At 40.9% G+C, this 26,907-nt stretch overlaps 1 protein-coding gene across 1 annotated transcript in view; it reads right to left on the bottom strand.

The window, feature by feature from the left end:
* Positions 1-26,907, bottom strand: part of CATSPERB (cation channel sperm associated auxiliary subunit beta) — an 85,661-nt gene that overhangs the window by 28,155 nt on the left and 30,599 nt on the right. Inside the window, exons 15-23 of the mRNA XM_030559495.1 lie at positions 25,308-25,459; positions 23,841-23,995; positions 21,661-21,854; positions 16,748-17,104; positions 11,942-12,081; positions 5,284-5,481; positions 1,422-1,532; positions 694-831; positions 278-455 (exon numbers count right to left, since the gene is read on the bottom strand). Coding sequence (XP_030415355.1) covers positions 278-455; positions 694-831; positions 1,422-1,532; positions 5,284-5,481; positions 11,942-12,081; positions 16,748-17,104; positions 21,661-21,854; positions 23,841-23,995; positions 25,308-25,459 — 1,623 coding nt within the window. The remainder of the gene's footprint in view (positions 1-277; positions 456-693; positions 832-1,421; positions 1,533-5,283; positions 5,482-11,941; positions 12,082-16,747; positions 17,105-21,660; positions 21,855-23,840; positions 23,996-25,307; positions 25,460-26,907) is intronic.

Below are 26,907 nucleotides of genomic sequence, written 5' to 3'. Positions count from 1 at the left end.
GCTGATAATGATGACCTGTACAATGCCAATTTCTGTTTGCATTTTTTGAGACTTTTACGATCTTCAGCAGACTTTAGGGGCTTTTTGGTTCGAAATTTCTCCAAGTCTTCCTTCAACTTAATTTGTATGAGCTTGCAGAGAAGGGAGTACTTGAGCCTGTTGCTACCATTTCTTTTCATTTTCCTCCTCTTTCCCATAAAGTCTTTGTATTCACCGAGATTCTTCTGCTAGCTCTTCTTGGTCTTTCACGTTCAGCTGAGTCTCTTCAGTTTCTTACTGAAGTTCTCATAATCATCGTCGCAGTCATTCAAGAGGCTCCAATCTTCCCTAGAAATGTTTTCCTTCAGAATTGCCTCGTCAAAAGCTACTGGTTGGTGCCTTCTGTTCGCCATACACAGCACCTTTTTCTCCTCCTTCACAGTGAACATGAATCTGGCTCTCAGTAGGCATGACTGCTACCAATATTGAATGATAGTTCAGTAGTGCCATCCTGCACAATGCGTTATGTATCGATCAGAAACTATTCAATTTCATTTTTTGTCTTCGCGTTTGGTGCGATCCAGGTTCATCTTCTGTTAGCCTCCCTTCGGAACCAGGTATTACCAATGAACTTTCTCCTCATCTCTGTCAATATAGCTAGTCGTTCTTACGCATTTCGTTCTCCGATACTGCACCTTCCTATGAACTTTTCACCTTCTCTCCTTCTTCCACCTTGACATTAAAATCTCCCATCAGAATCGTATATGTGGAACTCTGAATGAGGGTTTCCTCCAGTTCCTGATAGAATCCTTCCACATCATCATCTTCGCATGCACTTGTGGGAGTGTAGATCTAGATGATTTTAAGGGTGTTATTTCAGTTCAGTCGAAGGTAAAGCACCCTGATACGCGATGACTTCAAATGGCATGAGACAATTTTTGAAGACCATTCCTTGTTTATGATGAATCCGACTCCTCCAACTGTCCTTGTGCCTTTTCCTTTTCCTAGAATGACCATGCTTCCATCCCTCCAGCTGAACTCCATCTCCTTCTTTCATTATGTTTCACAAACACCCAGCACATTGCAGGCTGTTTTTGCCTTTTCCTCCATGAAATGGTTTATTGATTCCTCCCTGGTCAGTGTTCTGCAGTTACAAGTGCATACTGAGAGAGTTGTTTGGTTTCCCTCTGGTGACCTGGCATCTGAGATTCTTTGCAGCCTCTTGTCATTTGAATGTCTCACTGCCTCCGGAGTGGGGATAGAGGGACATGCTGAGAACTGAGAGTTGGTTTTCCATGTTGTTTTAGCCATTGTTTTCAGCCACCCGCTGGCTGGGCTGTCAGTGGCATGTTTACTTCCTCAACTTAGCTAGCTTACAGCCTGAGAAAGCACCCATGATCCCAGAACATTCAGCAGCAGTGAAATGATTAGAGAAGACTTACTTTTGATCCAGCAAAATAATCTCTCATTCTAGGTTTGCTGGGGTCAGCATTATAAAAGTTATCAGTGAGTGGAACAGCTATTCCCAGTTTAGATGGAGGCCTGTAGTTTACCTGTACATAATACAACAGAAGAGAGATGGATATGGAATAAATATACATTCAGATGTAGTCAAAAGGATGATCCAAGAATTTCTTAATGTCAGAATAACTGGCAGGAGAAATGTATATGGTATTAATAAGACAGAGGACACAAAACTGACCTGTTCATTTATTTTTTATCACATTTCTATGTCCACCGTTGTCCCAAATGGAAAAGTATCTATCTCCTTAAAATATATGTATTATAATGTTTAATAAAATGAATTATAAACCAAGTGGACTCAATATTCAAACATGGACATCTAAATGGAACATTCAGATCCTATATTTGAATGTTCAAATTGACACATATGCATACACATTTGACATGTCTATATGCTGATCCTAGTAAGGGATTTGGTTGTCTTATTTAGGCATCTATGTTTGAAATATGGGTCTAACAATGTGCAAAGTTTTGTATATTTTGTATCTTAAATACAATGAAGATATTACAGAGTTGTCCAATATTAAGTCTGATCTAGAACATTTCACATGATTAAAAAGCCATGTTAGAAAATGAACCATTCAGTCATATGAATTGGCGATGTGTATAAAATAAACCAGTGTCAAGCATGAGGTATTCAATAGTCAAGTTAATAATATCATAACTCGGTAACTTGGTTTTCTATCTTGCCCTTCTCCCTGCTTCCAATCCCATTTCAGAGCTTCTGTATCTGTGGAGTTTAGGAATCTTGAGAGAAAAAATAAAATATTCTGGAGGACAGTAGTAGCCTTGAAATCATGAATTAACATGTAGTGAGAGGATTTTTATGATTAGAATGTTAAAAGCAATGATTATAACCTATTTAGAAAACATTGAGTGGGCAAAAGGGGAGGGGAGTGGTTCTGTTTGCCAAAAATGGCATTAGCTGTTTCTAAGTCACTGACAACTTTGAAAAAAATGCTCTTGAATGCTTAGAGATCAAGTGTCCTAACAGATGATAATGCACAAGATAGGATACTAATTGGTGTCTGCCTCAGACCACCAAGTCACAGTAGAGAACAGGATGACCTACTCCTGTAGTGCCTATCTACAAAGTGTCAGGAAAAAAGCTGTGAGATCATGGGGAACTTCAATCTGAGTGACATGCTGGAGGTCTCATGCTGCCAGTACTAAAACGTCCTTGGAATTTCTAAATATTGTAGATGACAATTGCTTAACTCAAACAGTATTGCATCCAACATGGGGAAATTCTATATTAGCCCTCATCTTGACAGCTAAACAGGAATTGATTACAGAACTAAAAATTAATGGACGCTTTGGTATAAGTGATCATAACTTGATCATATTGTAATGTGCAACAGAAAAAAGCCCAAATCAGTAATACTTGGTGCTCGAAAAGGAGCAGTTTCACAAAGCTGAAAATAATTATGAACCAAATCATCTGGAAGGAAGAATTTAATCAGAAAAAACAATGATAATTGGGAATTGTTTAAGAATAATTATATCTTACACAATTCCCAATTATCATTGTCTTTTCTGATTAAATTCTTCCTCCCAGCTGATATATAACCAATGGAAGAAAAAAGAAGTCAATAGTAATAAATATAAATCAGAATCTAAGAATTGTAGAAAACTGATAAGAGAAGCCAAGGGACACAAGGACAAATTTATGGCCAGCAGAGTTAGACAATAATAAAATACGTTTTTGTAATAAAATTTTTTTCTTAAGAACAAAAAGAAACCTAACAATGGTATTAGTCCATTACTTGATGGAAATTATACAATTATTAATAATAATGCACAAAAGGCAGAAGTATTCAATATATATTTCTGTGCAGTATTTGGGGAAAAGCAGATGATGTTGTCATATCATATAATGATGATGATAATAACATTGACACTATTTCTATTCCACTAGCATCAGGAAGCTGTTAGACAGCAGCTATTAGAGTTAGATATTTTAAAATCAGCAGATAACTTGCACTGAAGAGTTTTAAAAGACCTGGTGGGCGAACTTCCTGGACTGTAAATGTTGATTTTCAATAAGTTTTGGAACACTGGGGAATTGGCAGAAGAAAGCTAACATTATGCCAATATTTAAAAAGGGTAAATTGGGATGACCTGGATAATTATAAGCTTGTCGGTCTGACATCAGTCCCAGGCAAGATAATGGAGTGACTGATACAGGATTTCACTGATAAAGAATTAAAGGAGGGTAATATAATTAATGTCAATCAACATGGGTTTATGGAAACCAGATCTTTTCAAACTAATCTGATATCTTTTTAAAAAAATGAGATTACAAGTTTGATTGATAAAGGTAATTGTGTAGAAATATACTTATATTTATGCAAAACATTTGAGATGATACCATGTGATTCTTTCTTTGAAAAGAACAGAATGTTACAAAATTAACAAGGCACACATTAAAAGGATTAAAAATTGGCTGATTGGTAGATCTCAAAATGTAACGGTAAATAGGGAACCATCATCAAATGGATGTCTAGTGGAGCCCCTCAGGAATCAGTTCTAGGCCCTATGCTATTTAACATTTTTATCAATGACCTGGAAGAAAACATAAACTCATCACTGATAAAATTTGCAGATGACAGAGATTGGGGGAGTAGTAAATAATGAAGAGGACAGTTCATTGATACAGAGCAACCTGGATCATGTGGTAAACAGAGTGCAAGCAAAGAATATGAGTTTTAATATGGCTAAATGTGAATATATACATCTAGGAACAATGAATGTTGGACGTACAAGATGGGGGACTCTATCCTAGGACACATTGACTCTGAAAATATATTGGGGTCATGGCAGATAATCAGCCAAACGTGTGGCAATGCTGTAGCCAAAAAGGCTAATGCAGTCCTGGTATGGATAAACATGCGAATCTCGACTAAGAGTAAAGAAGCTTTTTTATCTCTGTATTTGGCAGTGGCATGACCACTGCAGAAATACTGACTCCAGTTCTGGTATCCACAATTCAAGAGGGACATTGATAAATTGGAGAGGATTCAGAGAAGAGCCATGAGAATGATTATGGGATTAGAGAACATGCTTTACAGATTCAAGGAGTTCAATATATTTAGCTTAACAAAGAGAAGGTTAAGGGTGACTTGAACACAGTCTGTAAGTATCTACATGGTGAAATAAATATTTGAAAATGGGCTCTTCAGTCTAGCAGACAAAGGTATAGCATGATTCAACTGCTCGACATTGAAGCTAGAAAAATTCAGACTGAAAATAAGATGTAAAAGTTTTGGAAGTGAGAATAATTAACCCTTGGAACATCTTACCAAGGGTCATGGTGAATCCTCCATCACTGGCAATTTGTAAATCAAATTTGGATGTTTTATAAAAAGATATGTCCTAATTCAACTAATTATTTTGGAGGCATTCTATGGCCTGTTATACAGGAGGTGAGACTTGATGATCACAGTGGTCCCTTCTGGCCTGGGACTCTATAAACATTTTGATTTACTCAGCCTAAACATACTAAATATTGATGGCATATTTGTAACAAAATATAATAATTTTTGATCCAACTTTCAAGCCCTGGCCTCTAATTTTGCACACCCATTTTTGTGCACAACTAAATCATCTACAAAAATATGACACTAGTTTATATATTCACTTCCTCAACTTTTGTGTGCAAATAAGCGCTTCCACTTTTTCTTGTGAAATCAGTGTTTTCTACAAAAGTGGATGCACAAAATCAGAGGCTGAACATTACTCTCTTTGGATATAGATTTACTGACTACTTAGATTTCTTACCGGCAACTGTTTTAAGAGTTTGAAACCATATGGGTCTTTTGGGTCCCCATGCAGCCAACTCTGGGCAGAGATTGAAACTGGAGAAATGTAGTGCATTGATTTACTGTATGAACAGCCACTCTTCACTGTTAGCACAATTGTTGACACATCACAAACAAGTGATGCTTTTGTGAGAATGACAGCCATTGAAGATTTACCCTGTGGAAGTTCATATGGTAAAAATAAATGAGTATATCCAAAACATATACAATATACCATTACAATGAACATAGCAAATATAGCTAGAAATGGCCTATAGCTTATACAGTCTTCTTCAGGAATGGTCTGTACCATTAGACACAGCAATGCTTCATAATTTGTTCTGATTGGTTGGCTGGGTGGAGTTAAAGGGGAAAATTTTAATCTGTATGACTTGATACCATTTATCTGGAGAATTTGTATTAATTTAAATGGAATATATGGGGCCAAAAAGTCAAAGTTGTTAACATGACCCACTCACCATTCCACATTAAACAGTTTTAAACAAGGTTCGGGATTTGGTATACAGAGACCTCAGCCTGCTTAGTACCAGGGCAAACACATTACAAATCTTTTATTGAAAGTACAGAAACAGAAGGGAAAATGGTTAAAGCATTTGAAATGTAAAGTATTAAACAAAGGTTTCCTTTTAACAACATATCTTGTTCCCTTTCCCTTTAGTGAGAGAGAATCTTTGGAAGGAACCCCACCCCTGCCACCCTTGTCTGACGTCTCTTAGATGGAATTAAAGATGGTAATAATTGTCCTTTTGGAGAAAAGAAGAACTTCGTTGTGATAGGTTGAAGCTGTTGTTAAAGTCCAAACCTCTTTCGTAGGAGACAAAACATGACAAACACACACAAGAGAGAAGAGAAAATAACAATAAAGATAGAAAATGCAGCTTCTGTCCCTGGTGTAGAATCTCACTTGCAATCACACTGCTGAAGAAACAACATTTTCAGCCACTTGGAGACCTGGCATATTTGTTCCAGCACGGGGCAATGTAGGAAATTGCTTTTAATTGCCTTTCTAATCACAAGTTTATAGCAATATTGCAAAATATACAGTCCCAACTAGCTAAACCAAATTCTTATTAAACAGAAGAAAAAGGAGAGAGATAAAAAGGGATTTAGCCAAAGCTGGTGGAAATGGTTTTGTTATCTAGGTCCCTCTTTCTGGCCCAGTCTGGCCAGGATCTCTCAGGATCAGGCTGCCAAAGCACAATGCTATCATGCTGGATTCAAGGATCCCAGGAGATAGTGGGGATAGCACCCACAATGGTGAAAGCTCACTCCTTCCCCTTTCATAGAATCATAGAAGATGAGGGTTGGAAGAGACCTCAGGAGGTCATTTAATCCAACCCCCTGCTCAAAGCAGGACCAACACCAACTAAATCATCCCAGCCAGGGCTTTGTCAAGCCAGGCCTTAAAAACCTCTAAGGATGGAGATTCCACCACCTCCCTAGGTAACCCATTCCAGTGCTTCACTACCCTCCTAGTGATATAGTGTTTCATAATATCTAAACTAGACCTCTCCCTCTGCAACTTGAGACCATTGCTCCTTGTTCTGTCATCTGCCACCACTGAGAACAGCCAGGCTCCATCCTCCTTGGAACCACCTCTCCAGGTAGTTGAAGGCTATTATTAAATCCTCCCTTACTCTTCTCTTCTGCAGACTAACTCAGCCCAGTTTCCTCAGCCTCTCCTCGTAAGTCATGTGCCCCAGCCACCTGATCATTTTTGTTGCCCTCCACTGGATTCTCTCAAATTTGTCCACATCCTTTCTGTATTGGGGGGCCCAAAACTGGATGCAATATTCCAGATGTGGCCTCACCACTGCCAAATAGAGGGGAATAATCACTTCCCTCGATCCACTGGCAATGCTCCTACTAATGCAGCCCGATATGCCGTCAGTCTTCTTGGCAACCAGGGAACACTGCTGACTCATATCCAGCTTCTCATCCACTGTAATCCCCAGGTGCTTTTCTGCAGAACTTCTTCTTAGCCAGTCAGTCCCTAGCCTTTAGCGGTGCATAGGATTCTTCCATCCTAAGTGCAGGACTCTACACTTGTCCTTGTTGAACCTCATAAGATTTCTTTTGGCCCAATCCTCCAATTTGTCTAGGTCACTATGGACCCTATCCCTACCCTCCAGCATATCTACCTCTCCCCCCAGCATAGTGTCATCTGCAAACTTGCTGAGGGTGCAATCCATCTCTTCATCCAGATCATTAATAAAGATGTTGAACAAAACCGGCCCCAGGACCAACTCCCGGGGTGCTCCGTTTGATACCGGCTGCCAAGAAGACATCAAGCTGTTGATCACTAGCCATTGAGCCCGACAATATGGCCACCTTATAGTCCATTCATCCAATCCATACTCTTTTAACTTGCTGGCAAGAATACTGTGGGAGACAGCATCAAAAGCTTTGCTAAAGTCAAGATATATCACGTCCACTGCTTTCCCCATATCTACAGTACCTTCTGTGATGAGATAACTGGCTATCAGGTTGGTCAGGCATGACTTGCTGTCATGGTATATTTCTCCAATCTGAACCTTAGAGTCCAAAAAAATGGGGTACCAGCATGAATTCCTCTAAGCTTAATTACCATCTTAGATCTGATAAGCTGCCACCAATCAGGAATTCCAGTGCCTGGTACATTCTGGTCCCCCCAAAACCTTGCCTGGGGACCCCCAAGACCCAGACCCTCTGGATCTTAACACAAGGAAAGTAAACCCTTTCCCTCACTGTTGCCTCACCCAGGCTTCCCCTCCCTGGGTTACCCTGGAAGATTACTGTGATTCAAACTCCTTGAATCACAACACAGAGAAATCAGGTTTGTTTCCCCCCCTTCTCTCCCCCTCCAGGCGTTCCCTCCCTGGGCTATCCTGGAGAGATAGACAGATTCAAGCTCCGTGAATCTAACAAAGGGATTCTACCTTTCCTCTCTCCCTTCTCCTCTCTTCCTGGTAAGTACAGACTCAATTCCCTTGAGCCTCAACAGGGAGAAAAAAATCAGACAGGTCTTAAAAAGCAAAACTTTTAATAAAAAGAAAGAAAAAAAGTAAAAGTTGTCTCTGTAATTTAGATGGTAAAAGTTACAGGGTCTTTCAGCTTGTAGACACTAAAGAGAAGCCTCCCCCCAGCAAAATACAATTTAAAATACTTCCAGCAAACTACACATTTGCAAATACAGAAAATCAAAAGACTATAACCGCCTTTCTACTTAATACTCACTATTCTGAATATATAAGAGCAGGGAGATTGGCAAGAAACCTGGTTGCACGTCTAGTCCCTTTCAGGACCCAGAGGGAACAAAAAAAAACCCCCAAAACACAAACAAAGGCTTCCCTCCACCGAGATTTGAAAGTATCTTGTTTCCTGATTGGTTCTCTGGTCAGGTGTTTTTGGTTCCCTGTTTGTTAACCCTTTACAGGTAAAAGAGACATTAACCCTTAACTATCTGTTTATGACACTTGCCCTTGGTAAATCCATGTTGACTGTTCCTGATCACCTTCCTCTCCCCTAAGTGCTTCAAAATAGTTTCCTTGAGGACCTGCTCCATGTTTTTTTCCAGGGACTGAGATGAGGAGGCTGACCAGTATGTAGTTCCCCAGGTTCTCCTTCTTCCCTTTGTTAAAGATGGGCACATATTTGCCTTTTTCCAGTCATCCAGGACCTCCCCTGATCACCATGAGTTTTCAAAGATAATGACCAATGGCACTGCAATCACAACAGCCAATTCCCTCAGCACACTCAGATGCATTGGATCTAGACCCATGGACTTGTGCATGTCCAGCTATTCTCAGGCCTGGTCTACACTAGGGAGCGGGGTCGATGTAAGATATGTAATTTCAGCTACTGGAGTAGCGTAGCTGAAGTCGACGTATCTTATTTCAACTTACCTCCCATCCTCACGGTGCAGGATCAATGGCTGCGGCTCCCCCTGTCAACTCTGCTACTGCCACTCAGCCTGGTGGAGTTCTGGAGTCGACAGGAGCGCATTCAGGGATCGAAATATCGTGTCTAGATGAGATGTGATAATTGATCCCCGATAAATTGATCGCCACCCATCGATCGGCAAGTAGTGTAGACATACCCTAAATAGTCCTTAACCCGTTCTTTCACCACTTAGGGCTGCTCACCTCCTCCCCATACTGTGTTGCCCAGTGCAACAGTCTAGGATCTGACCTTGTCTGTGAAGACCGAGGCAAAAAAATAATTAAGTACTTCAGCTTTTTCCACATCATCTGTCACTAGTTTGCCTCCCCCATTCATTAAGGGTCCCACACTTTCTCTGACCTTTTTCTTGTTGCTAACATACCTACAGAAACCCTTCTTGTTAGCCTTCATGTCCCTTGCTAGCTGCAATTTCAGTTGTGTTTTGGCCTTCCTGATTACACCCCTGAATGCTCGACCAATATTTTTATATTCCTCCCTAGTCATCTGTCCAAGTTTCCACTTCTTGTAAGCTTTCTTCTTGTGTTTAAGCTCACTGAAGATTTCACTGTTAAACCAAGCTGGTCGCCTGCCTTATTTGCTTTCTTTCTGCACATCGGGATGGTTTGTTTCTGATACCTCAGTAAGGCTTCTTTAAAACACAGCCAGGTCTCCTGAACTCCTTTCTCCCTCATCTTAGCCTCCCAGGGATCCTGCTGATCAGTTCCCTAAAGGAGTCAAAGTCTGCTTTTCAGAAGTCCAGGTCTGTATTTTGCTACTCTCCTTTCTTCCTTTTGTGAGGATCCTGAACTCAACCATCTCGTGGTCATTGCTGCCCAGGTTGCCAGCTGCTTCTACTTCCCCTACCAATTCTTTCCTGTTTGTAAGCAACAGGTCAAGAGGAAAATGGCCCTGGTTGGTTCCTCCAGTAGTTGAACCAGGAAGTTGTGCAATTACAGTTACAGGTACAATTATGCAGTCAGCAATTATTGTATTCACTTCCATTCATCTGAATTCCCTCCCCTAATCTTATTTTTTTGAAGAACCCCAAAAGGGATGATAGGTGAAATAGCCCATCTCTTCATTATTTTGTCTAATAGGACTAAATTCCGACACATCGATTTTGGTTCATTGATTTCTGGACCCACACTTCTCTTGGATACCAGGCATGATCTTAATAAAGTCCCTGACTTAGATCAGTAGGCCTTTCTGTTTGGGTTAATTCAGTCTGTCTCCCTTCTGCACCTTTCCCATCAATATTTGTATAGCTTATTGGGATAGTTTATAAACTTGCACTCACTTCTCACAGTTGAGCTCACAATTGCGATAAATTTCTATGCTTAATTACCACAACAGCTGCCTCTCTCTACATGTAATAGGACTATGGTTGTGATCAGCGGGGTACTCAAGCTACCTGTTTTAAAGGGGAAGGGGAAAGGGTTGGGGATGGTAGGACATGCCCTGTGAGGCATCCTTGACTCAGGAATTCACAGTTCCACTTAATCTACCACAGCCCATGCTTGTTAATTTTCTGGTCATGCTGTAAAGGCCATTTTTTTTTAACCAGGATGCTTTGGGGAAGGGGGTGAATTAAGGATTATGACGTGATAAAAGAGGGGATGTTCTGATTAACAGAATTAATGTGGGTACATATAGCATATGAATTTGGGTAGACAAGTCATTATCTCACTAGTGCTGATTTTATTTTTGTGTGTTTTTGCCATGCTTGTGCAGGGCCACCCAGAGGATTCAGGGGGCCTGGGGCAAAGCAATTTCGGGGGCACCTTCCATAAAAAAAGTTGCAATACCATAGAATACTATATTCTCGTGGGGGTCTGGGGCAAATTGCCCCACTTGCCCCCCCCCCCCCGGGCAGCCCTGTGCTTGTGAAAAAGCCCACAGCAATGGAAGGGGCGGGGGGTGAAAGATTAAAAAGAAAAACTTTACAAAGGGGTAATTTTTTCCTGAGTTGCTCCATATTACTTGACAAATATTGACATTACCCCAACATCAAACACTCTGAAAGCTTAGAAAGAGACTGTCAAGGTGAAACCTGGGGGGGTAACTCTTCCATCATTAATCTAAGATTTCCATGCTCTGGCATGGCAGTGTCACTTCCCTGTGGGGCATTCACACTAATATTAATTGGCCTCGAAGCCTACATTCTGATCTCCATTAATCTTTTACGCCTCATAGGCAATATGCTCATGTAGACCCACATACAGACAACTAGAATAACAAGGCCTCTGCCCTGAAGAAGTTAGAAAATAAACTGCACTGATAATGAATCATATAAATGCATAACAAATTACACTAAGGGTAGAGATGTGGGGGAGAACAGAAACAAGTGAAAAAGAATATGTCACTTGGCAATAATTTTATATTATATATACTAGATAGATTCTTGAGCCATACTCATTCCATAGATGGAACTCGCAGTGACATGTATGAGAACTTTACACAAGGACTGAGGGTCAACAGGCAATAGATATTCACAAAATTTTGATTAAATGTTGAAAATGTTTCATAGCAAAGTCCTTTAACAAAGATATTCTACATGACCCAGTCACTACAGAAGTGTAAATTCTCTCAATGTATAATCATCTGCTCTGCTCCCCTTTATCAAAACTTTGCTAAATAAAAAATGAAAGATATTATTGTAGGAGCCAGTATGTTACTCACTACTTGTCTGCTCTTACTTGTTTGTAAAAATTGTTAGTAACAGAGAATTCCATGGTGTAACTATCAGTGTCATCCCAGTAATCATTTGTCTTCACTTTAAATATGGATGGATTTCCAACTACTAGCTTCATTAGTGGCATGTGAAAGATTGGATAGGCTGTGAAATCAAGCACAGAAATGAAGATCATAATTACTTGGAACCATGTGCTCCCTTACTACAGGAAAAACTCCAGTGAGGAACAATTAAGCACAGGACTCAAAGTTTGAACTCAGAGTTGCCATCTAATGCTCCACTCAAAGGGAAGAGATTTGTGTCCATATGGCATCAACAGGCAAGAGTTATCCCCTACTCTCAGTTCTGAATGTCCTCCTCCTCAACATTAGTAGTCGCTTTTTAGTTTGGCTGAACAGGTTAGTTGACCTGTTACTGTAATGTGTCCTTACATAGATGAGTACAGATTTTTGTGGGAACCATAGCTGAGAATTTCCTGACTTCTTCCTCTCTGGCCTCCCTGCTTCTCATCTCATCCCATTCTTTCTAGTCTGTGCTGCTGTTAAAATCATCTTCCCATCTCACCACTCGATCATGTCACTCCCGTTGTCTTTGAATCAGATACGCTCTCACAATCGAGCTTCTCACCCTCATTCTCAGTGCTCTGCACAATTTTATGCTGGCCTTTATCTCAGCTCTCATTTCTCACCAATATTGTTACTCGGCCTCAGCAATGCAGCTTTGGTATGCCTCACCCACCTTGGCCTTTGCACCTTTTTCCATGCCACCTCTTTTGCTTAGAATATCATGCTTCCTGTTATTTTCCAAACATTCATTCTTCATTCCATTTCTTTGTTAAAACAGAATTCTGCCACAAAGCTTACCAACATTAATTCTTCAATGCATAGTGTGCGTGTGCGTGTGCATGTGCGTGTGTGTGTGTGTTAAAAGGAAGAAGAACTCTGCATCACTTAGCAATTTGACCATCCTCTGCTAATATATTGCACTAAAATGGGATTTTCAAAAGTGCCTAAGGAATTTAGGAGCACGAGTCTCATTAAATTTCCAGTGGGACCTGTATTTATCTCTCTCTGAGTGCTTTGGAAAATCCCACCAGATGTGTAGGAACTGTTATGTACCCCTAATTTAGGATGCAACATCCTTGCCTAGGTACTGTGCTGCTCTTTGTTTTGTACATCATCAACCACACTATCATAAAGGTTAAAATTTTCAACCTGGGATTGAATTGCAGATTTAGGGTCAAAATCTGCTATCAAATACACCCACGCAACTACATTCACTTACATTGGCATGTATGGGAGAGATCTATACCAGGGATTCTGATAGTTATCTTTTTAAATAGCTTGACCCTGCAAACATTTACACATGTGAGAATCTTGACTTATGTGAGGACACTCACTGAAGTCAAGGAGACTCTTCACAAGACTGAAGCTACTTAATGTGCAGGAACAAGTCCTAAAATACTGACACTAATTTTCTAACACTCTCACCAACTCTTAATTTTCTTTGATTCTTACTGGGCGTCACAAAGCAGTTAGTCCCTAAGGAAAGACTAGGCCTACCTCCCTTGGACCAAGCAGGTGAGTTCAGTGTAGCCAGTTAAAGAGGTCTGAGCTACCCCTGTACCTATAAAGTGTTGGTGGTGGGCAGGAAGAGGAGGGGTTGATTGACACAGGCTGTGCCTGGGGAGGGAGAGCCACACTGGAATACAGCTGGTAGGTCCTCTGGAACAAAGTGGGGGTTGGTACTCAGGGAGACAGCCCTGAGGCTGCTAAGAACTGAGAACCTGCCAGAGGGCCCTGAGACGAGTAGAGCAGCAACCTGAAAGCAAGGACTGAGTTAAAATTGTTTTTCTCTTTATTTGTTGGCTTCTATTAAGAAAGTAAGCCTCCTTGTAAGCAGGGCCGGTGCAACCACTAGACAAACTAGGTGGCCGCCTAGGGCGCCAAGATTTGAGGGCACCAAAAAGCGGTGCCCAGAATATCTGGGATGCTCACCCAGTGCCAGCTAAATGTGGAACCCTCTTCCCACTGCTGTGCGAGGGGGCGCTGCAGCTTTGATCAGCTCCGGCTGGCCGGGAAGTGACGTCATTCCTCTTCCGGCTGCTGGAGGCACAGCACTGCTCCATGCTGCTCTGGCTCTGCCACACGGCCCCCACCTCTGCTCAGCTCTGCCCCGCCTCCACTCCCCTGAACTCTGCAGCAGGGCCAGGCCAGCACTCACCAGTGGGGGGCAGTGCAAAGACCTGGCCCCAGCCATGCTGCCGGTGAGTGCTGGTGGGTGGTTCTCCCTCACTCCCACCCCCCTGCAGCCAGCCCCACACCCCCTACCTGCAGCCAACCCCTGCCACACCCCCCTGCCTGAAGCCAGCCAGTCCCACACTCCCCTTTCTCCAGCCAGCCCCTGCTGCACCCCTGTGCCTGAAGCAGCCAGCCCCACACTCCCCTTTCTCCAGCCAGCCTGTGCTGCACCCCTGTGCCTGAAGCAGCCAGCCCCACACCCCCGTCTCCAGCCAGCCCCTGCTGCACCCCTGTGCCTGAAGCAGCCAGCCCCACACCCCCATCTCCAGCCAACCCCGCACCCCATCTCCAACCAGTTCTGCATCCCCTGCCCTGTCTAAAGCCAGCCAGCCCCACACCCTGTCAGATTATTCATTTCTTTTCATTAAATATGTAGTCTAAATAATTAAAGTAATACATTTTCAAGCCGAATGTGTATTAATTCTAAGTAACAATGCCACATTATGCAGTATTCATTTTTGAAAGTTTATAATAAGCAATGCTCCGGGGGGGGGAGGGGGGGGAGTAGGGGTGGAAGTTTCACCTAGGGTGCAAAATATCCTTGCACTGGCCCTGCTTGCAAGACAATTGACATGGCAGCATATATTTTGGAGCTGGGGAGAAGCCTGGCCTAGTGACACTGGGGATTAACACACAAGTGGAAAAAGCACCCATACTGCACTGTTTACATAAAAAATTGTATTTAATCATTGTGGTCTCTGGCACTTCCTGTTCTCTTTCCTGTTATTATTTTATTCCTTTGGTTTGATTTAGTCATACATCTAATTTTGGCCAACTATTTTTAAAAAAGGGTCCAAAAGTCAGAGTGTCATCTGTTGCTTATATGTAATTGAAAAATCAATGAAAACACATTTTAAAAGAAAAAAATTCAGCTTCACCTTTGAATTAAATTTCTTCAACTGTATTTCTCCAAGCATGTCAAAATCTACTTGCCTTTGCTAAGAAGAGAGGGCCAGATCCAAAGTTCACTGAAGTCAATGGAAAGACTCTCGTTGACATAATGAAATTTGGATCATGCCCTTAAGTCTATAGTGTGACGTTGCACTCCATATGCTTTATGAAAATATGTTTATGAATGTGAATATAATGTATGCAAAAGGTCTCTTGTAAGGTATCAGTACAAAGCTCATGATCTACTGAGTGTGTTTATCCTATTTGTATGCATGCATCCTTCTTGTATCTGAAGCTATAAATATGCAAAGTTTAGGTCATTAATGGTGGTTTAGAATCTTGATGATTCCCATTGACTATGACAATTGGTTGTAAATGGTTTATTTACTTGCATGGCTTCCTGTGTACATGTGGGCCAGCCCGTGGGTAATGAAGAATGAGGTCTCACAGGGACATTCGACTATGTCTGCTGATAATGAAATTCATCTTAAATCTGGTACTTTTTGATTTAGAAGGCGGGGTGGGGACCCAAAGAGACAGAAGATTCCCACGTTGTGCCAAAGCTATAAAAGGGGGTGGAGCAGGACAAAGCGAGAGCCAGTCATGAAAACCCCCCGAGTTAACACCTAAGATGTCTGCTGGAACTAACAAGGACTGTACCAGGGGAAAGGATTGGGCCCAGACTAGGAAGAAGTCTGATCTGTGAAAGAAGCTTATTGGAACATCTGAGGGTGAGATATTACCTGTAATCAGTTTCTTAGGCTAAGACTTGCATGTTTTTGCCTTATTTTGCTTGGTAACTTACTTTGTTCTTTCTATTACTTGGAACCACTTAAATCCTACTTTTTATACTTAATAACATCACTTTTGTTTATTAGTAAACCCAAACAGCTGTGCATCTCTCTCTATCAGTGTTATAGAGGGCAGACAATTTATGAGTTTATGCTGTATATGCTTTATACAGAGTAAAGCGGATTTATTTGGGATTTGGATCCCATTGGGAGCTGGGTGTCTGGGTGCTGGAGTCAAGTAACCTGCAGAGCTGTTTTCACTTAAAACCTGCAGCGTTGGGGGTGTGGCCCAGACCCTGGGTCTATGCTGCAGCAGGCTAATGTGTTTGGCTCAACAAGGCAGGGTTCTGGAGTTCCAAACTGGCAGGGAAACCAGGCTCAGAGGTAATTTCAGCACATTAGGTCACAGTCCCAAGGGGGTCTCTGTGACCGAACCCATCACATATAGCAAATTTGAAGGTTTAAAATTAACCTAGTTATAAGTGCAAAGAGAAACCATCTGTCAAAATGTTTTAATGTTACAATAGCCATACTAAGGTGCTTAGTTTTGGGGGTGAGGAGAGAGTGGAGGTAAACAGAATATGGTTAAAAAACTTCCTTTTGTCTCAAAACAACCATGTATAATTTCAGTTTATAATTCCAGCAAGTGGCAGGGGCTTGAAATGTAGGACATCGTCTTCACTGGAGTTACTCCACATTTACATCTAACTGAAATCAGTATCTGGCCATTATCATATAAAATTCACCCAAACCAGCCTCATAGCTATTTTATGTTTTGTGTTCAGACTATAGAGCTCAAGAGATAAAACAAAATTCAAAATGTCTCACCTGTATTAACAGGGGTTACTCTGAAACCAAAATTGAAGGTTTGGGTAAGATCCAGGTATTTAATGGCATTTAGTGGTAGATTATTAAGTTCTTGTACCCAGTATCTACAGGTGTCTACTATAATCTTCCATTTTCTTCCATTCTTAGTGCCAAAGTCATACACAAACCACATGTCTGAGGTAAAGGTTTTGTTGAAAGGCACTCTCTCAGGCATGGTGGCATCTGCCAAAGCATTCAGACTATCCAGAACTTCAACAATCAGGAAGCTGCTAAAGCCAGGAATCACCACAGTCTTCTCAATATCAGAAGATTTAAATACATTAAGACTTGAAGAAACAATGTTCTCTGAACTATTATCTAAATTAAGAAAACAGAATAATTACATTTTCTGTTCAGTAATTTTTAGTATGCAAATCTTGGGCCAGATTATGGCACCCTTACTAAAATTGAGCAGTACCCTATTCCTTCACTGGTATGACCACATGTAAATTAACATATTATTCAGTGTGAATCATGGTGTCCAAATCTGGCTCATAATTTCAATAAAGAATGCTCATAAGTAAGTTTAGAAATAAAAACTCATATTGGATTTCAAACATTTGTGTTTGTTGTAACTGCGATACATTTTACTAAACATAGGCTCTGATCCTGTGAAATGCTGTGTGCCTCCTCTTACCATGACATGAGAGCTGCACCTCCAGCTCTACTCCAACACGGGGTTTTGATACTGAGGAAACCCTCGGGTAGTTGCTTGAGCCAGTTTTGCAGCTGCTTTGTGCACAGCAGCAGGAGGCCGCATCCAGCCCTAGGTTTATAGAAGGGCATTTTTGGGTAGGTGAATTTGCAGCTTTCAGTATTGATACAAATGACCATTTCTGGAATAAGTTTAAGGGTGGCAATATACTCTCTTTCAGTGGCACTATTTCAATTGCTTATAATTTATTTGTACATAAATTTCTTTAAGTATGTCATAGTCATTTTTCCTCTGGGAAAACTAAGTCCATGGCATTTCTTAAAAAACAAACAAACAAACAAGCATTTTGAGTGGAGTTCAAGCTAGATTCCACTGAAAGATTATATATCTATATAAAAAAAACAGACACTTTTTTCATGCTTGTATAACTCCAGGACAGCTCATCTGAACTGGTTGTAAAATGTCCAGTTTCAGCTTGAGGCTGAGAAAAAAACATGGGGAGTTACAGACTCAAAGGAAGTGTTTAGAGGGAGTGAAAATTGGGGTTTAGAATACAATGACTTTTCAAAATATGTTAATAGTGGTGGTAATATTGCTCATTTGGCTACTCTGAAAGAAAAATGAGGACGTCTGCAAACAACTCAGAATTCTCAGTGTGTTTGTGCTTCTAACACTCTCTCCCTCCACTCTTTTTATGTCACTTGTCTCCTTAGGTTTTCAGGGTTCAGATATACAAACACATATGAAGATATCATTTACCATTATGGGGCCTTTGGACACCATGTAATAAAAGGATTAAATATGAATATTTTATGGTAATAATTAACAATGAAGCAAGAGAAAATTGTCTCAAATTTGTTAACACAGTTCTGATTTCATTGTTTAATAATATATGGAGATACACCTATCTCTCAGAACTGGAAGGGACCCTGAAAGGTCATTGAGTTCAGCCCCCTGCCTTCACCAGCAGGACTAAGTACTGATTTTGCTCTGGATCCCTAAGTGGCCCCCTCAAGGATTGAATTCACAACCGTGGCTTTAGCAGGCCAATGCTCAAACCAGTGAGCTATCCCTCCCCCCAATTGGTATATATACTTTTGTTCTTCTTGAGTGATGCACCTGTGCATACCATGTCTGAATCCCAACAGCTTTTACCATCACCATTGCCCAAGAAGAGGCATAAGAAGCAGGGGAAATCATTGGTACTGAAGTCTATTAGGCATGGGGATAAGAGTAAAGTGCAGTCTAAGTCTAAGTACTCCTCTGCTTCGGTACCGCAGAAGATAGAACCATTGATTCTGGCACCTAGATGGATGACGTCAAGTCCAAAGCCAGAAGGAACTCCTTCCACATCCGTGGCACCACACCACATACTGACACTATCTCAGTACCAGCCATGCTAAAGGCATTTGTGGTTGCCAGGGATCTCCTGACCCAGTCGGTGCCAATATCGCCAGTAGTACAAGAGCCAATGCTATTGGTGCTGGTGGACACAGAAGAACCAGCAGGATCATTATAGAGCTCAGTACCATGCCAGATTCATGTACCCCTGACAGCTTTTACTTTGGTACTGGGAATGATAAAACCCATGATGTTCACTTCTCTATGGACCTCTCCTCTGCACCAATTGCTGGCACCATCTGGAATGGCACCTCTGTGGTCAGCAAAAGGAGAGTCATCTTTTTCCAAATCGGAGGCTGGTTCTTACATTTCCCATTCTCATAGCTGCTCCTGCTCCCCCTCCTCTAGATGTTTCAACCCTTCCTTGCTACACAGGTCCTGAATTCTCCAGGTTAAAGGATTTGGCCCTAAACAGTAAGCTCTTTGGGGCAGGGACTATCATTTATTTTGTATTTATACAGTGCCTGGCACAAAGTAGCTCAGTGAGGTTGTTGCCTTTAGGTGCTACCATAATATAAATATTAAGTAATAATAAACCTATATAGTTGTCCCCCAACTTTTCTATAGAAGACAGATATGTAAGTAATGAAGTAGTAAGTTGATCAGAGAAGGCAGATGGAATTTAAAAGTTGATAACTCGAAATAAAAGTGAAACTAGCAAGTTTTAAATTAAATTTTTAAATAATATTAACTAGAAATACCACTAACTATTAGAGAACATTACCTGTATGGAGTTTCAGGGAAGAGAATAGAGTAGTGCAATTTGAAATCATCACCTGTCTGATATTCAAACATTTAAGATTTTGGAAAAGAAAGGAGATGTTATTTACCTGTACAGTAACTAGAGTTCTTCAAGGTGCATTGTCTCTATGGGTGTTCTGTTTCAGATGTGCATGCATGCAATATGTTTTTGATTGGAGATTTTTGCCAGCAATAACTGTTTGGTCCACACATGCATCCTGGTTATCTTTGTGCACCATTCCAAGGGTATAAAGGGTAGTGTGGCAGGATCAATCGCCACTCCATCACAGTACCCAGCATAAGCTAGGGACTCTGAAGCAGAGGTGAAGGAAGATGGGTAGTAGAACATCAACAGGGACAACACATCTTAAAGACCACCAGTTACTGTACAGGTAAACTCTCTGAGCAATTGTCCCTATGGGTTTTCCACTGTAAATGCCTCCCAAGCAGTAAACTAATTATGGAGCTGGGTGTTCAGCATCCTATCTAGTACAGATGAAGTACTGCCCTGCCAAAAGAGGATTCCAATCCAGAAGTCTCTAGACTTCTAGCCTAATGTCTTGAGAAAGTGTGAATAGAGCCCCAAATAACCTCTTTACAAATATCTATAATAGAGATAATTTTCAACAAGGCTGCAGATGTAGACTGAAGTCTAGTGGAGTGAGCTCTAAGAATAGTCTGGGGGAGGGGTCTAATGTCATGATTTTAGAGCATGTTCTTATTCACCCTAAAACCGATTTCAATAATCTGAGTAGAAACAGGGGCACCTTTCTGCAAATGAAATAAAGAGCATCCGGGAGGTTCTTCAGGACTTTAGTCTTTGGAGATAAAAGGCTAATACTCTCTAATGAGTGAAATCTTGCTTCTTCAAGATTGGCATGAAATTTAGGATAAAATGTTAGTAATTGAATGTCCTAATTAAGGTAGAATTTGGATATTATTTCATCTTAGCTGACATAATAGCTACTAGGAAAGATGTCTTCACTGCAAATGTAGAAAAGAACATCTTGCTAAAGGCTTAAACAGGGGACTCAAGTGCTATAAGGACCAAATTATGATCCCAAAGTGGATCTCAATAGGTAGAAAAAGTTTCAGTAACCACTTGATAAACCTATGTCATTGGGCGAGGGAAAAAAAATAATCAAGAAACCTTCTAATGGAGGGGAAAGCTGCTAATAGCTGCCAAATGCACTCTAATGGAACTCAGTGACAGCCCCCTATTTTTTAGGAATAAGTAATCTAAAACAGGAGATAGCTGTCACTCACGAGGAAGCAGACCAAATGTAGACTGTCACTCACGAGGAAGCATTTCCCATATGTCCTTCTTGTAGAAGGTTTTCTGCTGTGGGGGGAATTGTGCATCTCTATCCTGCCTGGACACTCAAGATACCCTTTCTGACTGATATTCTGGGGAGGGACTCCTAGAAAAATAAGGTTGTGTGTTCTCATCTCTATGTTGTGAATCTGATGAGACATCAAATTCAAAAGTGTGGCATGCAGTAGAAGGTGGAGTAATTTGTGGTAAGGTCTATGCTCTGGTCAGTACTGAAGATTCAGTTGGTTTTGATGACAGTCTTGTGACTCATATTGACAGGTGCATATCTCCTGACAAAAGAAGAGATTCTAATTCCTTTGGTACTAGGAGATCCTGGGGTAGAATAAATCTATCTGGTGCTGGTGTCAATTGAGGAGAAGGCACTTGCTATATTAATCCTACATGGAAAGAAGTAGCTAGTACTGGTAGTGGAGTCATTGATTTAGCCAATACTGAATAACTCTTTAGAACCAACCACTTTGCTGGTGCCCAGAACTTGCTTGCTTGTCAAAGCAAAGAGAAGCACTCAGAGAAGGATTTGAGATATCTAGCCATGAAGAAATAGAAAAGAAATTCAGTTTTATGCTTTTGGAGAACTAACCCCACTGAAATGTGAATTCCTTTATCTGCAGCTTAAATATAGTGTACATTCAGACTACTAGAATGGGGATTTTTTTTTTGTAGAAGGTCATATAAGAGGTTATTTTCCAAAAAAAAAAAGTACCTCATTACTGTACAGAATCAATGGAATCTGTAACTTACCTTCAGAAACAAGCTGAAGCTTAACTCTGGTGGTGTCTGACACCTTCAAAATACTTAAAGAATTATGTATAAAGGAGTTTTTCTCTTCAGATCCAAAGGGAAACTTTTCCAGAACGTCTACGATGACAGAGGATAAATATTGTGGAGGATATTCATGATGGAAAACATTGACTATTGTAGCTGATCCACTTGGCCTACATGGGCAGGAAGCATATATTTGTTATTACATTAGACAATTCGCTAATTAAAGAATTTACACATGCTTAAGTCCAACCCTATTCACAACAGTACTTACAGAAGAGACATAAATCCAATTGACTTCAATAGGATTTAAGCATAAGTTTAGACAGCTAAGCATATGTTTAAACACCATTCCTGAATGGATATGCTGTCATGAACTAAGGTGCTAGTCAGGTCCATTAGAGTAGAAATTACCCATGTCTGTCTCCAACACAAAGCCAGAACAACTGGACTGTGTCCAATGTTGGGTGCGAGTAGCAGAGATAGAATTCACTTCCTAACCTGCAGGCAGGCTATGGAGCTTCAGTGCAACTCCTCTAAAGTTGCTATTCCAGCCCATGGACTGTAAAAGCAGTCACTGCCACTCTGCTCCTCTTCTACTATGGTCCTGCCTCTGGAGAACTTAGTGCAGAGGCTCTCACATGATGGCAGCTGTTTTCAGTCACCATGTTGTTTTAACACATGTGGTGCTAAAAATGCTGCCAGAGCCAGAGAAACAAGGGTACTAGAGTTCCCAGTGGTCCCATCACCACTGCAGCTGAACTGGTCTTAGAAATGGTAGCAATTTTTTGTAACAATTCCATAATGTAGACAAAGTTTGAAGTAAATTCTTGGTGCATCAGAAAGCTGCAGCTGAAAAAACTCAATCCAGATGCAAAGGGAAAGAAGAGTGAAAGAGGCTATACTGATGATTTCTACTGTTATTTCTGAAGAGAGACAGGTGACTGCTGGCAAGGGTAAAGTGGGGAAGTGTAGTTTGCTGCAGAGCTCAAAGTATATTTAAAACATAACTGCTGATTGACATAGTTGATTAGCTTCTTTACCTATGAAGTCCTTTGCCTGTCTGCTGCGGCAAGCAAAGGGTTGTAGTGGTGGCGGTTTGTGTCAGGTGGATGCCTGTTCACTAGTACTGCCACAATGTCCTTCACACAGCAACCAGAAGGTAAGATTTAGCCCATTAGACAGAGAAACTGTCTTTAATGATATTGAACGCTCTAACAGACATTTACATTCAACACAAAGTCAACACATAATTAGGTTATGACTGTCTGCTGCTATGCAAATGAGGCACAGGGCTGGAGAAGCAGAGTTGATGTAAACTGGCAGAGCAGTATTAGGACATTTTCATAAGCGTTACATTCATTTACAAAATTTAAAACCAAAAATAACCACAAGCAATACAGGAGCTAGACCAAAATGAAGTTTTATGTGCTGTCAGTTATTTCTAAAAACCCTTCGCACCAGTGTTGTGCTGATTTAACACATGATGTTAGTGTACACAAGAAGCAAGTAAATAAAAAGCTGCAATAAATCCAAGCTCCACTATAACACACACACACACACACACACACACACACACACACACACACACACACACAAAATGTAAGGGCTAGATACTACAGTCCCAAATTAAATAAAACTACCATTGAACTCCCACTGGACTTAATGGTATCCTAGTAAATTCCACTTATGGCTCTCTTTCATGATTCTGCCATTTTATTTAGATTGTTTGCCGCTGATGTTGCTCCATTGGACAATTAGAGGGCAATGTTTGCTGCTAACCATCTGGTAAAGAAAGACTTTCCGAAGGCCACTGACCATCTATAGGACTTCAGTGCAAGCTTTGCTTGGAGTACACCAAGACTGTACCCATCCTTTGCAGAATGGAAAAAGTAAAAATTGACAGAAAAATCCATATCCAGCTAAAATCTGCCCTTGGTTATACCCCGGTAACCCCATTGAAGCCAATAGATTTGGAAAGTATGATTGAGGGCAGCTCTTTGCCAATGTTTCCACATTCCTAAAATGGTATATAAAACATTTTAATAAAATACCAACTATGAAAAAAAGTATTTAGCAATGCTCTTTTAAATGATTACCACATGAAAATATTGAATGTTCTTTGATACTAATAATATAGCAAGAGTTCATCTATTTACCAATATTGTAACACCTTGCCTTTGTGCAGACCATAAAAACTTGACTTTTGAACACTTCTTGATTTTGCATTCAATGGGATATGTTCCAAAAATACCATTTGCTGTTCAGTGATGTATTGTGGCGACAATGGGCCATCAAAACCTATGTCGTCCTCCTAGAATGGAGGGAATATAGTAGTTGTTATCCTTTTTCTTTTTATTCTTCTTTGCCTAAACAATGTAAAATATAAAATTGTGCTGATGCCTTGAAAACTGAATAAAGACAAATTAGTAAAATAAGGACATTTCAAATAATCTGTTCCTTCCCTCCATATAAAATGTTACAAAAGTTTTCTAACACCTACAGGACACTGTAAATATAGAGACCATCCCATTAAAAAGGCAACAGTAGCCAAGCTTAAGAGAGTGGTATTTGAGGTACAGCAGTTATTTCCTTTGCTAAGTAAAGGGAAAACTGCAGCATCTGAGATGTGAAACTGTTGGCAAATGTTTTTAAATGGCAACAAAGGTATTTCTTTTGAGTTCACTGATTATTTTTTTTAAATAGTAATTAAAAAACCCAGTAAGTACAAGGACTATATTATTGGACAATTACGTGTTGCCCATTTGATTTAACAGGTATTATGCCAACTTCTTACTACATCGTTATTAGCAACTATGGACGGTCACATTTCCTGGAGTATTTATAATTGAAATGTGATTTTTTTTTTTAGGTTAACCATGTTGCTTAGGCCCATAGATTGATCAGATTTTACCTAAATTTCACTCAGCCTCCCACTTCTTATTCCTGCATCATGAGCTTCTGTCTATTACTATGAAAGAAAGTTCATTTCTTCATAGTTCTTAAGCCTTCTCTTCTTTTGGTATTAGTCAGTACATTATTCCGTCTCACCATATACTTGGGAATTGCTCTGCTCACTTAATTAAAATGTTACTATTTAAACTCAAATTCTGCAAAGCACTGAGAAATAATTGGCATAAAAGATACAATATAAAAAGAAATACAATTTACCAGCACCCACTCTATGTGTGAGCAGCACTGGGTGATTCGGCTCTCTTCCATTTAAGGTGAAATCCACTTGTGTGTGGAGGGCACACTCAAAACCTTCTGCTCTATTCAAGCATAGCATTGCACCATCTGCTAGTGGGGAAAGGCCTGTGCAAACCTGTGCTGAATCCAAATAGGAGAGCCAGACGATGATGTTTGAAGTGGAATGGAGAGATGGACTACTGGATCCACACTTAATTGTACTCAGCATAAAGGTGAAGAAAGGTCTGTGATTTATTCCAGGTCCTGGACTAGAAATACCCAGACAGGGGTTTCACAGCAGCCTTGTAGCTTGTCCAAAGGCTGAGAGTGGATTCCTTGAAATTTCCTTGAAATGTCCTTAAACTTTGTGCCTGGGGAGGCAGGAGTGGTTTTAAAAGTATTCTACAAGAGTTTGATAATGTTGTTATACAACTAACCTGTATTAGAGTGATAACATCAAGCAGGTGTATTTCCAGACTATCAGAGACTGATTCATTCAGTGAAATTATATTTAAAGACCCCAAGTGGTCATAGTACAAATTGAAAACATTGTGTGCTGATGTCGTAAGCTTGGCATATCTTTCTAAACCTACAGAGAAAGAACGTAGGAGAAGATGCTGAAAATAGGTCACCTGCACAAGCAAAACTCGGTAGCATAGTGAGTTTCGGTTTATTGCAATAGGGCTGAAGGCTGCTGTTGGCTTCCGAGGGAGCTGTGATGGCTCAGGATGAGGCCTCTGCCTCAGAAGAAACAAGCTTATGGTAAGTTAATAAATAAAAACTGTTTAGAACAAAATCACAAACAAATGTAATTGAATGATTATCTCCTAAGGCACATACTATACAAGGTCCTGATTCTGCCCTGAGCACTGGGATAAGCCCGTGTGTTCATTATCATCAAAGAGGCTCTGCCTGGCTCAAGGGATCAGTGCATACATGCTCATTGCAGGCTCAAAGCCCCAAGGTTCAGTCCTGCAATCAGTTAAGTCAATGACAAAACTCCCACTGTTTACAACCGCATCTGCTCTAACCCCTCAAACAGAGACCAACACCTACAAAATCTCCACCAAGCATTCTCAAAACTACAATACCCGCATGAGGAAATAAGGAAACAGATCAACAGAGCCAGACGTGTACCCAGAAGCCTCCTACTGCAAGACAAACCCAAGAGAGAAACCAACAGGACTCCACTGGCCATCACATACAGCCCCCAGCTAAAACCCCTCCAACGCATCATCAAGGATCTACAACCCATCCTGGACAATGATCCCACACTTTCACAGGCCTTGGGTGGCAGGCCAATCCTTGCCCACAGACAACCTGCCAACCTGAAACATATTCTCACCAGTAACTGCACACCGCACCATAATAACTCTAGCTCAGGAACCAATCCATGCAACAAACCTCGATGCCAACTCTGCCCACATATCTACACCAGCGACACCATCACAGGACCTAACCAGATCAGCCACACCATCACTGGTTCATTCACCTGCACATCCACCAATGTAATATATGCCATCATATGCCAGCAATGCCCCTCTGCTATGTACATCGGCCAAACTGGACAGTCTCTACGGAAAAGGATAAATGGACACAAATCAGACATTAGGAATGGCAATATACAAAAACCTGTAGGAGAGCACTTCAACCTCCCTGGCCACATTATAGCAGACCTTAAGGTGGCCATCCTGCAGCAAAAAAACTTCAGGACCAGACTTCAAAGAGAAACTGCTGAGCTTCAGTTCATCTGCAAATTTGACACCATCAGCTCAGGATTGAACAAAGACTGTGAATGGCTTGCCAATTACAGAACCAGTTTCTCCTCTCTTGGTTTTCACACCTCAACTGCTAGAACAGGGCCTCATCCTCCCTGATTGAACTGACCTCGTTATCTCTAGCTTGCTTGCTAGCACACATATATATACCTGCCCCTGGATATTTCCATTACATGCATCTGAGGAAGTGGGTATTCACCCACGAAAGCTCATGCTCCAAAACGTCTGTTAGTCTATAAGGTGCCACAGGATTCTTTGC

Source organism: Gopherus evgoodei, chromosome 4, assembly GCF_007399415.2.
Source record: "Gopherus evgoodei ecotype Sinaloan lineage chromosome 4, rGopEvg1_v1.p, whole genome shotgun sequence".
In the NCBI taxonomy this organism is placed as follows: domain Eukaryota; kingdom Metazoa; phylum Chordata; order Testudines; family Testudinidae; genus Gopherus; species Gopherus evgoodei.
The sequence above is the reverse complement of the archived record's forward strand: the minus strand, read 5'-3'. Positions and strand labels throughout refer to the sequence as shown.